The sequence below is a fragment of the Sorex araneus genome, chromosome 5 (genome assembly GCF_027595985.1).
Source record: "Sorex araneus isolate mSorAra2 chromosome 5, mSorAra2.pri, whole genome shotgun sequence".
NCBI lineage: Eukaryota > Metazoa > Chordata > Mammalia > Eulipotyphla > Soricidae > Sorex > Sorex araneus.
The window spans coordinates 201,519,073-201,535,202 of record NC_073306.1 but is presented as its reverse complement, the minus strand read 5'-3'; the positions used below and the strand labels follow the sequence as shown (position 1 = coordinate 201,535,202).

General features: G+C 43.8%; 2 protein-coding genes across 5 annotated transcripts in view; one reads left to right on the top strand and one right to left on the bottom strand.

Moving 5' to 3' along the window:
* Positions 1 to 14,869, top strand: part of PAQR3 (progestin and adipoQ receptor family member 3) — a 27,869-nt gene extending 13,000 nt beyond the window's left edge. Inside the window, exons 4-8 of one of the 3 annotated variants that reach the window (XR_008630120.1) lie at positions 547 to 744; positions 3,519 to 3,609; positions 5,157 to 5,305; positions 7,888 to 8,007; positions 14,744 to 14,771. Coding sequence is in view for 2 of the 3 variants with exons in the window: in XM_055137376.1 (XP_054993351.1) it covers positions 547 to 744; positions 3,519 to 3,609; positions 5,157 to 5,299 (432 nt within the window). In the remaining variant the exon portion in view is untranslated. Of the gene's footprint in view, positions 1 to 546; positions 745 to 3,518; positions 3,610 to 5,156; positions 7,833 to 7,887; positions 8,008 to 14,743 lie in introns of those variants that run through there. The other 2 variants (XM_055137376.1, XM_055137375.1) reach the window with 2 other exon arrangements.
* The window catches only part of BMP2K (BMP2 inducible kinase), a 92,914-nt gene continuing 91,527 nt past the window's right edge, over positions 14,744 to 16,130 (bottom strand). For both annotated transcript variants that reach the window (XM_055137373.1, XM_055137374.1), the window contains one exon: positions 14,744 to 16,130. In XM_055137373.1, the coding sequence (XP_054993348.1) occupies positions 14,779 to 16,130 (1,352 nt within the window). In that variant the 3' untranslated portion in view covers positions 14,744 to 14,778.

Sequence of the window (16,130 nt, the reverse complement as noted above, 5' to 3'; positions counted from 1 at the left end):
TCTGCCCTGGCTCTCAGCCTGCCTCTCGTGACCTGCCCTGTGGCACACACATGCTCGTCCTTTCCCGCTTCTCGCAGAGTCCCGTGTGTTTCTCAGGATCCGGCTTGGAGGTTGTCTCCTTCTGTGGAGTGTTTTTTTCCATGACTTCTGTAACGTCGATCGCAGGCCCTTCTGTGTGTCTGCAGGTTCTGCTCATAACCCAGTTAAAGTACTGACAGTGCTGCCCCTTAGTGCCCGAGCATGTGATCCCAGGCCTGCCCTCGCTTTGTGTGTTCCCCGGAGAGGGTCGGGCCGTGCAGCTCTGTGCGGCTTTTCCCGTCCGACTGTCCAGGGTTGAGTGTGATCTTGTCCTCGCCCTCTCCCTGGGGAGCAGGGCTCGTCGTCCTGAGACGAACCTTGTGTAGGGACTCCGGGGGCTTTTCTTTGGAAGAGGAAAGGCAGTCTTGGTGAGAAGTGAGCGCGCCCGGTACATGGAGTTCGGGCTGCGTGGGGTCCCTCCCGTCCTGCCCCGGGACTGACCGTGCGCATGTGTTGGCTTGGTTGCAGTACTGGCGGCAAGTGTACTTGATCACCGTGCTGGCCATGATCCTGGCAGTGTTCTTCGCGCAGATTCATCCCAATTACCTCACGCAGCAGTGGCAGCGGCTCCGGTCCATCATCTTCTGCTCTGTCTCGGGCTACGGACTGATCCCCACGCTTCACTGGGTCTGGCTCAATGGAGGAATTGGTGCTCCTATTGTTCAGGTAGGTGGAGGGTAGTTTGCACTACCATACACACACACACACACACACACACACACACACACACACACACACACACACACACACACACACACCCTGTGAGGGCTTCCTTTTTTTTTTTTTTTTTTTTGCTATTTGGGTCACACCCAGCGATGCTCAGGGGTTCCTCCTGGCTTTGCACTCAGGAATAACTCTTGGCGATGCTTGGGAGACCATATGGGATGCCGGGGATCAAACCCGGGTCGGCCGTATGCAAGGCAAACGCCCTACCTGCTGTGCTATCGCTCCGGCCCCTGCTTTTTTTTTTTTTTTTTTTTTGTCCCTTAGGTTTTATTCATTTTAGTAGTTTAGACAAGTCCAGTTTTAGGCATACACAAACTTACTCAGAACTGCGTCTCCGTGTCATAATTTTCATGTCTCTGCAGATAAGCACACTTTGTAATAGGATTAGCTGTAAAGGCTCACGTCTAGGGAGTTGGTCTTTTGTTGTTTGGGGGTTGGGCCAGGCAGGGAGAGCCCCATGGATGGTGCCCAGAGGTCCAGGGGCCCCAGCAGTGGGTCTTGGCCAAGTGGTCCATCATTTCAGTGCAGTGGCTCCAGGATGTGATGCTTGGGGAATGGTGAGTTCATACGTCCTTGATTCTCATCTTCCTTTCTGTACAAATGCCCACATCCTTATCTGTGGGGACTCTAAAGTTTTCAACTCTGTCAGCCGGGGCGGATAAGGCTATTGAAAACCTGAATGCACAGGAAGGAACAGCTGGGTTTTTTTGTTTGAGGAGTAGGAGGGGCGGAAAGAGGATTTTTCAGATGTATTGTTTGAGAATCTTTAAGATACAGAGGTAGAGAGAGTGTCAGTTTTGTCAGAGTTGGAGATTATTTTAAACTAGTGACTGTATTGTAGCTAAAAGCATATTCCAGTCACAGAAGGGAAGTACAGTAAACCAACACAGGGCTCTTTGCATTTGGGGTAATGGTAGAACGGTTGCACCTAGGGGAGAATTTTGGTGAGAACTCAGTGATCCGGAAAAATTGAAAACTCACATTCTCAGAGATTTGTCTAAAAATGCTTTTCTGGGGCCGGAGCAATGGCACAGCAGGTAGGGCGCTAGCTTTGCACACGACCGGCCTGGGTTTGCTCTCAGCCTCCAGGGCTGAGCCCTGGGTGCTGCACCAGGAGTGAGACCCGAGCACTGCTGGCTCTGGCCCAGCCCCCCTTCCCGCTCCACCCAAACGAGGCTTTTCCCAGTATGCATCGAGAAGGAAACCAGAGATTTTCATTTGGGGGTGCCGGGAATCAGAGCAAGAGGCTCACACAGGCAAGGCAAGTGTGCTGCCGCTGCGCTATATTCCTAGACCAGCTTCAGAATTGGTAATTAGTAAACATGCCCCACTCTACTCAAAGTCTTGCAGAAATGACATGCACTTGCTTTAAAGGCCTCTAAAGGGAATGAAAATCTTGCTTTTTTTTTTTTTTTTAGAAAAAGTGAGGACTTAGAGTAGGTTCACATGTACTTGTACAATGATGATGAGAACATGGTGGAAAAAGAAAGAAAGAAAGAAAGAAAGAAAGAAAGAAAGAAAGAAAGAAAGAAAGAAAGAAAGAAAGAAAGAAAGAGAGAGAGAGAGAGAGAGAGAGAGAGAGAGAGAGAGAAAGAAAGAAAGAAAGAAAGAAAGAAAGAAAGAAAGAAAGAAAGAAAGAAAGAAAGAAAAAGAAGAGGGAGGGAGGGAGGGAGGAAGGAAGGAAGGAAGGAAGGAAGGAAGGAAGGAAGGAAGGAAGGAAGGAAGGAAGGAAGGAAGGAAGGAAGGAAGGAAGGAAGGAAGGAAGTTAGTTCCACAATACAGTGAATTGAGTAACACGATCTCATTTGCCAACTTGGAAATCAGGGTTTCTGGAGGTTGAGAAATTTGGAGAAAGGTATGAGTACTGATAAGAAACTTAAGTGCTCCTGACCGTTTGTGAAAACACCATTTTTCTGATAGCTTTATTCTCATAAAAATAAGAAAGAGAATAAATAACTGCCACTCTAGTTTCCGTTCTAACCAACAAGGAGTAACTGGTTGTTGACAATATCTGATTGAAATGTTTGGGAGAGTCGAACATCCCTTTTTCAGCTTATTTTGACAGACCCATCTAGCTAATAGATTTTGGAGATTCAGACCCAAAAAATGGGGAACTTTCCCATGTTCAGAAGTTATAAAGTATAGAAATATGGCTTAGGAAAATAGGAGTTCTCAAAGGTGGGGATCTTAGATGATTCCAGATCATCCCATTAGGGAGGCAGAGAAGGACTTCCTGAGACCTCCTCCAAAGAGTCATTTTGTTTAAAAGATGGGGAGGGGAGCAAAGGTGAAGAGTCCCGGAAGTGCAATGCCCAGGTGTGAGTGGATTTCTGTTCTGCAATATTTGTGAAACCTGGGTATATTTTTGATTAGTCTGAGCATATTTAATTTAGGAAGGCACAGTAACTGTTAAATGTTTCCTGGTAAATTAGGTTTCTCCCTAGAGTTAGGACCACTGTGTATGCGTTTCTGCGGACTGGGGAGATGATGAAGCTGTAGCTCTTTCAGCGTTCTTCTTCTGTCTGCGTGCCTCGTGCTTGAGGCCTGCTTCGTGCAGTATGGAGCAAGGCTTCAGTGATTGCACACCATCCACAAAATCAGTCCTACTCAACCACTTGGAGTCCGACTAGCCTGTGAATGAGATTCATCATACATCGGGGACTCGGGCTGCAGTAGGAGGCTCTGCGGGAAAACAGTTGTGTTTTGCTTTTCAGGACTTTGCACCCCGTGTTGTTGTGATGTACGTGATCGCTCTTCTTGCTTTCCTGTTCTACATTTCCAAAGTTCCAGAGCGGTACTTTCCAGGTAAGTGTTGCTTTTCTTTCTTTTTTATTTTTTTAAATTTTATTTTATTGAATCACCATGTGGAAAATTACAATGCTTTCAGGCTTAAGTCTTAGCCATACAATGCTGAAACAACCATCCCTTCACCAGTGCCCATATCCCACCACCGAAAAAAAAAAAAACACCACAGTACGCCTCCCATCTCGCCCCCCCCTCCCCGCGCCTCCCCTTGTAACTGATAAATTTCACTTTACTTTCTATTTACTTTGGTTACATTCAATATTTCAACACAATCCTCACCATTATTGTTAGGAGCACCCCACTAGAGTCAGACCTGTTGTGAAGGGAAATGAGGTCGCGAGGCCGCGGTAGCGGCCACTCGGTTTTGGATTTCTGTACTTTAACAACTAAGTCCAGGGAGATTTCTTCCGGATATTGGATCATTGCAAGCTTGTAAACCCCATCTGTGGTCGTCATAATATGGCGGTCCCCATGCCCTTCATCCCCGGGAAGGGACAGGCGAGAGAGAGAAATACCTTTCCCCTCCTGGGCGGGCATGGGGTCGCGGCTTGGTTCTCAGGCTGGAGACATTCTGCAAGAAGCTGCCCATGTTGAATTTGGTTCAGCTGGGTCTGGATTCTCGCTCGTGCAGCTGCGGAGGAGCCACCCGTGCGTGCGGCTCCCGGGGTCACATCTCAGCAGCGGCAGCAAGTGTTGCTTTTCTTATCATTGCAAAACTTTCTTCTGTATCTGATTAGAGCCTATTCCTCGGTGTATCAAATAACTGATACTCTTCGGTATTCTTTATTATTGTGTGTATGGCCAGTTCTCAGTGCGATGTGGAACTTTGCCTTTGAGGGCGCTTTCAGGCGCCTTTCCTTTCATTCACGTAACGTGAGTTAGGTACTGTTGTATGAGGATAAACTGGTGACCAAGCTGACCATCTACCCTGGGACTCTGACTCAGTAAGATAAAAAATAAAATTATAAGGGTCCTTCATGTCCCCAAGATTAACTGGTCACTCTATGGGGGCGGGGGGAGAGTTCCCTGGTCTTCAGTCCAGAGAAAATATATTGATAGGAATGAACTAAAGGATGGAGCTGCAGAGATAGCACAGCGGGCAGGACGCTTGCCTTGCATGCAGCCGACCCAGGCTCAGTCCCCAGCATCCCAGGTGGTGTCTCACGCCCACCAGGAGCGATTCCCGAATGAAGAGCCAGACTAATCCCTGAGCATCGCCAGCTCTGGCCCCAAGATAAAACAGAACAAAAATATCACTTATGATTTGCAACTGTAGCTGCCTCATTTTGCTCAGATCTTTCTCATTTCACTAGTTATACGAGACAAACTGAAAAGTCAAATTCCTTAAATTAACCGAGATTCTGAAAAACATACTTGCACTATTTCTAGAATTTACCCACGTATCTGATAAAACCTTAACATTTTAATACTAATTATTCTGGATAATAACATAACAACTATAGAATGAAATATAATACCTTGACTTTTAAAAATAACTTTTCTCTTAAAATCAAATATTTCAATGAGTATTCTTTCCTATTTTCTAGGACAACTAAACTACCTCGGATCCAGCCACCAAATATGGCATATCCTTGCAGTAGTCATGTTATACTGGTGGCATCAGTCAACAGTGTATGTCATGCAGTACAGACATAGCAAGCCCTGTCCTGACTATATTTCACATTTGTGAATTCAGGTATGGCCACCTGGTATATTCAGTTGTTAAGCAATAGATAACGGGGAGTTGTGTGCCCCACTATTTCTACGTCTCATCCTTTAGTTTAGCCTTTTTCCTATTGTTGTATCATGTGTAATGCTTTATAAAAATGGAAAAATGTACTTGGGTATCTGTAATAGTAAATGTGTTTTGGGCCCTTGAAACTACTAATTTGCTGCTTATACAGAAAGTGAAAATTAGTTGGCATTCACAAGAAACATCTGAACAACAACAGTGAATGTGAAAGCAGTATAGACAAAGGATCTGTTTTACTTAACACCAGCTTCCATTATAAAATAGAGTCTTCCTATGTGATTGCTTTAATGGAAGATGATCAGTAGAAGGTACTTACAATAGTTATCAAGTTTAAGTGCTTAATGAAGGCTAGAGTTGCCGGAGCCTGTGCTGCATATAACTTAGGAGCGTGATTTTTGAACAGTCATGAGCCTTTGAAGACATTGTTGGTTGAGGCCCCTGCACTTAGGCTGTTTGCTTTACTGTCTTACCTGTAGGTCTTCTCCCTGCATACACTGGATATTCTTTCTTTTAAGTTACTAAGAACAAAATCTTGGAACCTCTTCTCCCTAAGGTTGAGACGCATTGAGGGACAACTAACAGTGACATTTTCCGTCAGATAATCACTTTAGAAACTCGGCTGTGTGATCGGGCAGCATTATTTCAAATCTACTATTTAATTCCACATAATCATCAAACTCTTGGTCATGGGCTGCAGTTTTGGTTCCAATATTCCGGTCACAGGTTTTTGCCTCTGGATTTGCAGCCCTAAATTTCCTGGTGATAGGGGTTTCTTCCTATATGGGTGCTACTTTCAAGACCATAGAACCCAGACGGTCAAGTTTGGACCCTGAAATGAACTTTAAAGCCGTAGAATAGTCGATCAGATGCCCCCGTTGGTGACATTAGTCATTATTCCTGCATGCATTAGCCTCATGTTGGTAATTATAGTAGTGTATTCACTGATAGTTGAGTCTGAAACATTAAATTTGCTTTCTGTTGTCCACACTTTAAAAATAGATCTCACCACCTTATGCCATATGCATAACATTATTTGGTTGTTCATATGCATAAATTAAATCCTTTAAAGACTCTCATAAAAGCATGTTTACTAAAATATAAAATACCAGGTTATTGAATCAGTTGACTTGAACTCTTTTAAATACTGATATATCGCAAGGTCATTGGAATTACAAAATGTCAAAAGCGTTCAATGGTGATGAGGCCTATTTCCAAAGTGACATATGTACATCTGATACTTAGAATGTTACTTTAATGTGCCACAGATTATTTATCTGTAAAAATTGGCTTTTTGGAGCAAGAATTCAGGGGACTAAGAGGAGCCTCCCCTGCTCACAGCCGACCACAGTCTGAACCCTGGCACACTGCGCACAGACTCGGGAAAAAGCCCTGACCACCTCAGGCATAGCTCCACAGCAAACAAAATTGGCTTTTTCTTTTCATTGTAGTTTTTAAATTCCACATGTTAGCATCTCAGCAAGAATATACTACACTACTTTTAATGGATAGTACTTTGAAAACGCCATTTTTACTTCATCAGACCATGATATGCCACATTTTAAGTGACATGAGATTCTGGTGTAATAATAATAATGGGTTCTTTTTTCCCTAAAATATCTTACTGACTTACATAATACTGCTCTAATAATAGGTATTTTGGCCAAACAAAATTATTACTGAGTAGTTACAATTAATTTTTAAAATGGAAAAGTCCAGTTAATTTAGGCCTGGCTCCATTTTTTTAAATGAAATACGAAAATAAAACTTAAGGCTTATTTTATTTTGAGTTTTGAAAAATACTTTTTGCTTTTTCCATTAAATGAATCAGTATTGCCATCTAAATGAAACAATTATGTGTTTGACAAAAGGCATGCAGTTCTGGCTCTAGGGGAGAATTATATCATGTAAACATTTTGACATTTTATAATTGGGTGCAATGTTGAGTATTGTAAGAAAGCTTGCCTTTCGTCTTGATCTCTGCACTAGGGGATGGATGAACATGAACTGCTGTCTGCCAGCTATTAACACTCCCAGGTGTGCACATCGGTTCTGGCAACATTTTAATGTTGTCAATATGAAAAACTATTTTATAATTGTTGCCTACAAATCTTGAGCCTTGATATATATTTAAGTTATTTTTGTTTCTGTAGATTCAGTAAAGACTAAAAGTACACTACTATCCCACTAAAAGACTAGTTTTAGCTTAGCCCATGTGTAAACTACAGACTCTTTACCTATAGACTGTGCAATATTTTAAAATCATCCCTAGATGTTTCGAATCGACCTTCGTGACTTAGGCTGTAGTTAATTCATTCAAGCGACAAATACAATGTCCTTTTCAAATAGTAAAATGATTGCGGTTTTTGTTTTGTTTTGTTTTTGTTTTTGTTTTTGCTATTACACTGAGTGCAAATCTGTAAGATGCATGGAAAAAATATGTATTGTGTAAATAAATTGGGTTTACTAAATATATTATGTGCTGCTTGTCATTCTTTACAATACATAATTTCAAAATCGTATTTTAGAATCAGGAATGAAGATTCAGGGACTATCTGTCACATCTTACATCCTCCCAGCTGGACAAAGTAACCGATTTGAAGATTGTGACGGAATGGAATAAAGCTGTACCACTCTTCATTTGGCAGGTACCTACTTAAGAGATATCCTTTGCCCCAGATTTGGTGGCTGGGGACAGAGCCCACACTGCAGGATTTCTGCTGAGCTCAGGAGACTCAGCTCCATTCCTGTTATATGGTAGAAATCCAAATCCACCCCTGACAAAATTAGAAAGTGGAAAATCAAGTCAGTTCTGAGGGAGGATCAGAACTGCTTATACATACATGCTTTACTTTAGCAACTATATTAAAAGGAGTTAGTATTTAGTACCAGTGTCCCCTAAAACTCCTCCATGCTTCTGAAGTTGGGTAATGAAGTAGCTATTCAAGCCGAAGCTACCTTTGAGAAAACGTTTTCAGAAGGCAGAGGTGTAACAGTGGCAAGGATCTCGTATGAAAAGTAAAACCATCGTTAGGATAGGAATAAATAGCCACCAAGGTGCTGTTCCTACTACTCTCTGAGTTTAGAATGAAAACATCCATGGAATTTTGGTAGTGCCAATGATCTGAAGCGATACAAAATTCTAAATGTGTAAAATAAAAACTCATGCCCTCAGAAAACATTAATGAGATCTCAGATCTCATGCTAGAGCTAGGTTAACTTTAAAAAATAGGAATAGATGTTTTATGTAACTCAGATCGCAGCATATCTTAGCCAAAAATTTAAAAAATGTGACTGGTGTGAACACTACTATAAACAAGCTTTTTAAAGTTGACCATAACCAAATTTTTTTTTTAAATTTATTTATTTTTAATTAGAGAATCACCGTGAGGGTACAGTTAGATTTATACACTTTTGTGCTTATACTTCCCTCATACAAAGTTCGGGAACCCATCCCTTCACCAGTGCCCATTCTCCACCACCCGTAAACCCAGTGTCCCTCCCACCCTCCCCAATCCCATCTCCCCCCCACCCCACCCTGCCACTGTGGCAGGGCATTCCCTTCTGTTCTCTCTCTCTAATTAGCTGTTGTGGTTTGCAATAAAGGTGTTGAGTGGCCGCTGTGCTCAGTCTCTAGCCCTCATTCAGCCCGCAACTCCCTTCCCCCACATGGCCTTCGACTACAATGTAGTTGGTGATCGCTTCTCTGAGTTGACCTTTCCCCGGAACGTGAGGCCAGCCTCGAAGCCATGGAGTCAACCTCCTGGTACTTATTTCTACAGTTCTTGGGTGTTAGTCTCCCACTCTGTTATTCTATATACCATAGATGAGTGCAATCTTTCTATGTCTGTCTCTCTCTTTCTGACTCATTTCACTCAGCATGAAACTTTTCATGCCCATCCACTTGACTACAAAATTCTTGACCTCCTTTTTTCTAACAGCTGCATAGTATTCCATTGTATAGATGTACCAAAGTTTCCTCAACCAGTCATCCGTTCTGGGGCATTCGGGTTTTTTCCAGATTCTGGCTATTGTAAACAGTGCTGCGATGAACATACATGTGCAGATGTTGTTTCGATTGTACTTTTTTGCCTCTCTGGGATATATTCCCAGCAGTGGTATTGCTGGGTCAAATGGGAATTCAATATCTAATTTTTTGAGAGTCGTCCATATTGACCATAACCAAATTTGAACAATGAAACTTTCTATATAGTTGTTACTGTAACTTCTCTAATCATTTGTGGTATTTTGTTCCTTTATACTGTTAAACAAAAGATAAAAATGCCTCATTTTTCCATGTAATTTTAAATATAGTGATCTTATTGAAAAAAATGGGGGCTGGAGCAATAGCACAGCGGGTAGGGCATTTGCCTTGCACACGGCCGACCCGAGTTCGATTCCCAGCATCCCACATGGTCCCCTGAGCACTGCCAAGAGCCAGGAGTAACCCCTGTGCATCGCTGGGTGTAGCCCCAAAAGAAAAAATATATGTATATAAGTATAAAACACTTTGAAAAATCACATATTTTCCTTTTAACTTAAAATGCACTCATAACAAGATCAAGCACTCCACAAGCTACCTATCTGATGACTCTAGAGAGTTTGTAGAATACGATGTAATATGCAATGCTTAATTCTTCAGTTCACTAAATAAGTTTTCTCTAACAAGCTAAAGATGCTTTTCTGACATAATTAAGCTTTAATCAATATTTCTGCCAGGTATATAACCAGTATTTTAAGGAATTTTAAAAACAAAATTATACAGGGCCAGGGAGATGGCTCCAAGGTTGGAAGGTATGATGACCTGGGACACAGCATGTGTGTGTTGTCCCCCTTCCACACCACACACATGCTCTGTCCTCAGGGAGAAGATCCACACTACTGGCTGCAGTCCAAACACACACACACACACACACACACACACACACACACACACACACACACACACATACATGCGCGTGCGCACGCGAGCGCTCGCTCACGCGCACACACCCCATCCCACCCACCCCCACCACCCAGGACCCGGAGAAGAGATCTACACTGTGAGGTGTGTACACACACACACAAACCAACACTATTGGCTTCGGTCCAAGAACACACACACATACACATACACACTCACACAAAAGAGCTAAGCCAAATCAGCTTAGAATCCTATATTTCCACCTTAACCTTCATTGTATCAGAAATTTTCTTGACTGAACAAACTACAATTTATTTTTAAACTCAAGAGAACTAATCCATGTTCCTATGCCCCTGATTGATGCCATTGTTCAGTACTTAAAATTGAGTGAGTGAAAGAACTGAAGAGAACTTTATACCCAAAACTTTATGACAAATAATGAAACACGAAAGTCACTGATTATCAAGAATATGCAATCCATTTGCAATTTATTGCATTTAAAGAAAGCAGATTATTAAAACGGTATGATAAATACAGTAAGAAAATAACTTTAAATTTCAAAAACAAAGTAAATGAGAATTCAATCAATAAGAATAAGTAATATAAAGGCAATAAAGTAGTAAAATCTGTTAGTGCTCAATTAGATACAGGAAGGGGGAAAAAAAGCGACTGATTCTATCACATAACAGTTTTCTAGCCTACATTTAAGGATTTAAGTTATTTTAGAAAGTATGTTTTGTAACAAATAGAAATATATTTAAGATGTAAATCAGGTTTACTTGCTTAGTGGTACAGAAGAGGCTTCAGAAAATTCAAGTTTAACAAAAATGGAAGTGTAATCAAAGAAAGTGCACTTAAAGCTGTTTGTCAGCAATTAAAAAGTAGCAATTACTATGCTCCATACTACTACACAACTTTTCAATCTCAAAAAGCATAGTAATAAAAACAATTCTCTTTCCAAAGTAGCACTATAAATTTTTAAAATTAAAAAATCCAACTGACGACCCTTTGCATTTTCATCTGTCTTATTCTTTTACTGGCTCTATAAACCTCACTAGAAGTGAATGTTCTTTTAGAAGTGATTGTGGTTGCAATTCTATTTAAAATTTTAAAATTCACATTAGCTCCGCAGTAGAGATGTAACAGGTGCATGTATGTGTACATATATTTTTCTTAATAAACACCACTCACATAAAAGTCTCCACATAAACAATCATCTGTTATTCTCACAGTAGGTATGTCATCTCATTCTCACAGTAGATCTGTCAGCTTGATATTGAACCTAAAATGAGTAATTTTACTAAAACGGTTACAAAAAGTTCACTGGCACATTCTACAAATATTAAAACAGAGGTACCCAAACTCCTCAGAACTAGTGTTCCTAATACACATGTACCTTTTAACAGTGCTCAATGGAAGTACCGAAACCCAAGCAGAGGTGCTGAACTAACTAATAAGTCACTCTGCCTGGTGAACATCGGGGGAGAAGCGTGGGTTCCTCCTTAGCATTGGCCACCAGCAAGATGCGGACAGCAGTCGCGGCGAAACAGTAACAGGGTCAGATCGAAAGTGTGCCTACTACAGTTCCAGACAACGCCACAGCTAGACCCAGAATCACAGAGAAGGGGGCAGAGCGGTGGGCAAGGACACACCTTCCTGGCTGAAAGGTTCTGAATGAATTCAAGTCAGTTACATTTTCATCCAGCCAACAACCTTTTCTTAATGTACCAAGTAACTTTTGTGTCTTAGCAGATACAATCTTTAATGCCTTAAAAGCTCATCTTTTTTAATATTTTGCTGAAATGGTATTAAAACAATTAAGCACATACTCCACATTTCAAAAGATTATTCGAGATCAGTAAGCACTATTAAAGCTGTTAGCATGAAAGTAACTTTGGCCTTACATGTTTTGCTAGCTTCATAGTATTTTACTTCCCTTAGTGATGTTCAAGTATAACAGGTTTAGAGTTATAGTGACTTTACATGCTGAAGATGTACGGTGTCACCTGATTACTTCCTAAACAAGAACTGGGCCATCCCTTCCAAAAGAGGCAAACTTTTACTGAGTGTTGTGTGCCAAGAATGTGGTAAGCTCTTTCACATTTCTTGGGAGTGTTCCTCTGAATTCCTGTCAGGGAATGATCTCGGCAGCAGATCTGTGAGTCACCTGTGCCTAAGAGTAGTGGCAAGAGATGACCGGAAGTGGCAAGCACCCCTCTTTCTGTGCTCCGCAGGAAAATGCCTCTACTTCACACAACAGGGTCTCCCTATTTCAGTCTCAACGAATCTCCTCCTGAACCCTGTCTTACGCTACAATTGCAAAAGAGGAACATCACTGGGCTGTGACATACAATAAACATGAGTATAAATATTTTAGGCAATTTCAATTGTTTCCTTATTTTTCCATCATAAGCCAAAGTGTCATAGTCTTTTAAAACTACATTCAGTGTACTGAAAAGCAAGGGTGAAGGCCTTAGGTCAGATGCGCTCTAAGCATTACTTGCTTACCCAAGGAGATCATACTCATTCTTCACTGCCCCTCTAAATTATGGAATACATGAAGACTAGCAGAGGCCAAGGCCAAGGACTAGAATAGTCAAAAAAAGCACATTGTGTGCAAGTCAACTAACATTTCATTAAAAAAAAAATCTTGTTTAATACAAACTTATGTAGTAGTTCATGAATTTATTACGTGCAATCATCAACTCCACTTTTAGAATAAAGTATCACTCAAATCTACACTGTAATATTTTTTTAAAAAAACTACTAACATTTTGCATTAGCAGTATTAATCAACCTGAGAAGAAAAAAAAGGTGCAAACAAAGTATTTGCCTTTGGCACAGGGAAAAGTAGTCGGTCTATCTGGGATCTAAAAGTATAACTGTAAAGCAGTGACGCAATGTGAGATTTGCCTCAGTAGCTGCACAGACTTTTCTGTCTGACTCATGAGTATCTGGTTTACATATATTTTGCCTCCCTCCAAGTTTGAAACTGAAAACAGGCATGATTAATATTTTATGTTTTAATAAGGTCATTTATAAAATAGTTGTTCAAGGAGTTATTTTAAAATAGAGCAATCAGAGTCAGCACTCCGGTTGATAAAAAAGCTTCCATCCCTGTTGGAAAAAGCTGTAAGAGTTGGAGAAATCTGTGTAGCGGGAAGGACAGTTTATGGTAACTCAAAGAAGTTGCTGACACAGGAAACACAAACTCGATTCACATTAGTTCATATACGAAATTCTCATCTTACTAAACAATTCCTAGAAGATCTTAATCACGGTGTGTGGTGTTAAGAAAAGGCCATTTGAGATTTACGGTGTTAAAAAGAAAAAGGCAATTTGGTAGCTGGGTTCTTTGTACTAATGACGTAGTCAGCTAGCAGTGCTGGGTGGCACACCAGCTTGTCCCTCCTCATCTAAGACCTTGGAGCATTTTCAGATCTTGGTTATCAGTGCAGAGGTACTTGCGTGCAGCAGGCTGTCCAGGTCCTGCCTGTAAGGCGTTGTGGGTTTCACTGTTCCGTGTACTTCATTAGAACTACTCCACCTTCAGTCATACCCGCAGAAGTGCTGCTCACAGCTTCAGGGGTATTTGGTGAAGGTGGTAATTTAATAAAGTACATTATTAAATGCAACATGATTTTACATTGTAAACATCTTAAAAACTCAGGCTATCAGCTACATGAAATCTCTATATAATCCTTGTCCTCAACTCCCAGTTTTTCCAGTAAATTTGCTTTTCTTAGGAGCATAATTTTCTGGGCAGTAGCCACTCATATAGTGTTTATGAAATATATCATTTCTTTCTCAAAGGTCAGGTTATTTCCCTTCAGTTTCTGTTCTAGACAGTTTATGTTATTTATGTTCTAGAAAGATTACTTCCCTTCAGTTTCTGTTCTAGATAGTAGGTTTTTCGCTATTTAATGGCACTTGTTTTCAAATGAAGCAAGAGTTTTAGGCACAATAGTCAGTTACTTCTGGCTTGGCTTTGTAGAGATTAAAGGACTAAAATCTCTGCACTGTCTAGATAATAGCTTAATTCTTTACAAGAACTAGATTTTTTTTCTCTTTCACGTGTGAAATTAGGAGAAATTTAAAATATTCACAAAGGTAACCTGTGTTATGTACAAAGTACGCTTAATTTTCAGTTGCTGGATTCTGGAATGGACCTGGAATCACACACATGCAAGTGTCACTGTTACCTATAGCTAATCCCCGCGAAATAGTGGCACCGCGGGGAAAAGTGCCCCTTTTCCCCGGGGTGTCTGTTTCAGCTGCTGAAGCTCTGGGTGGGCGGGGCTCGGCTCGCTGTTCTCCTGCTTGGCGGAGGCATCGAGTCACTATTCCGTAGGAAGATTGCTATTTGGTTTATTTTTTGAAATCCCCTATTCTGATCGCCCTGTTATGAACGCCTTCGGATTCATAAAACTGACCATATACATATATTTGTTGTTTTTTTTTTGTTTTTGTTTTTGGAACAGGAGGTTCAAAACGCCAAGAGGGCCCTCGGGAGTAGCTACTGTTTGGAAGGAAACGGAGCAGCACCAAAGGGGTCCAGTTCCACTGCCGGGGCCGGCGCGGGCTGGTGGGCGGCGATGCTCTGCACCACGAGTTCCGTGAAGGGCACCGCCCCGAAATCGTCCGTCTTCAGCGCGTCGGCGCCGCCGCCGCCGCCGCCGTGGAAGGGCCCGAGCAGCGCGTTGGGCCGCGGCCGGCCGGGCAGGCCCGGGGCGTGGTCGGCGCGGAGGTCGCCCAGGCCCGCGTGCGGCGGGTGCCACGGCAGGTCCGGCGCGGGGAAGGGCTTGGCCCCGAAGGGGTCCAGCAGGCCCTCGTCGGGCGGCAGCGCGCCGCTGATGTTCTCCTTGGAGTCGGAGATGGTCAGGAACTCGCTGCTGCTCTGCGAGTCGCGGCGGCCCACCTTCTTGTGCCGGCGCGCGCGCTCGGGGGTGCGGAAGGTGGGCTTGGCCGCCTTCTTGGCGCCCGTCGGCGTGCCGTGGTGCCGCTTCCCGTTGCCCTTGGCCGCGTCCTGCTTGGCGCGCCGCTGGCGCGAGGACAGCTTCTGCAGGCCGCGGGGCCTGGCCCTCTGCGGCGGGCCGCCCGCGATCTCCTCGAAGGGCACCAGCCCGAACAGGTCCTCGCGCGCGGGCGCGGGCGTGGGCGCGGGCGTGGGCCGGAACGGCGTCGAGCCGAACACGTCCACCGCGCCCGGGGCGCCGGCGGGGCGCGGGGCGGCGTCCGGCCCGTCGGCCGCCGCCGGCACCTTCCTGCTGAACGGGGCCTTGCTGAAGACGTCGAACTCGTCCTGCTCCGCGCCCCCCGCGGGGAGGGTCTGCTCGGGCTCCCCCGGGGGCTGCGCGCGCACCGCCACGAAGGGGACCGCGCCGAAGACGTCGCACTCCGGCCCGGGCACGCGGCCGGCGTCGGGGGGCGTCGGGGAGAGCAGGGCGGGGGGCGGCCCGCCGTACCCGGGGCTCCGCGCCCCGTACTCGGCTTTGGCCTGTTCGTAGTCGGAGTCGGAACTCTGCTTCTCCTCCTCCTCCTCCTCCTCGGAGTCCATGAGGAGGGGCCGGTGGCCCAGGTTCTCCGGCTCGGTGTCGTCGTCGTTGAAGTCTCCCTGTTCTCCCTGCAGGACCTCTTCGTCCTCCTGCTCCTCCTCCTCGCTGCTCTTGGGCGAAGGGGGGTCGGACTCGAAGTCACTCTCGGACTCCTCGCTCCTCTTGGGCACCGGACCCTGGCCCGATGCATTTTCTGCCACTTTCTTCCCAGCCCGGTGATCTCTAGGTACTGGACTTGCTTTTCTGTTCTTGGTGGGGTTTGCGGTGGGGTCTGGACTCACGGAAGACTGCTCAACGCTCTTTTCGGGAGAGC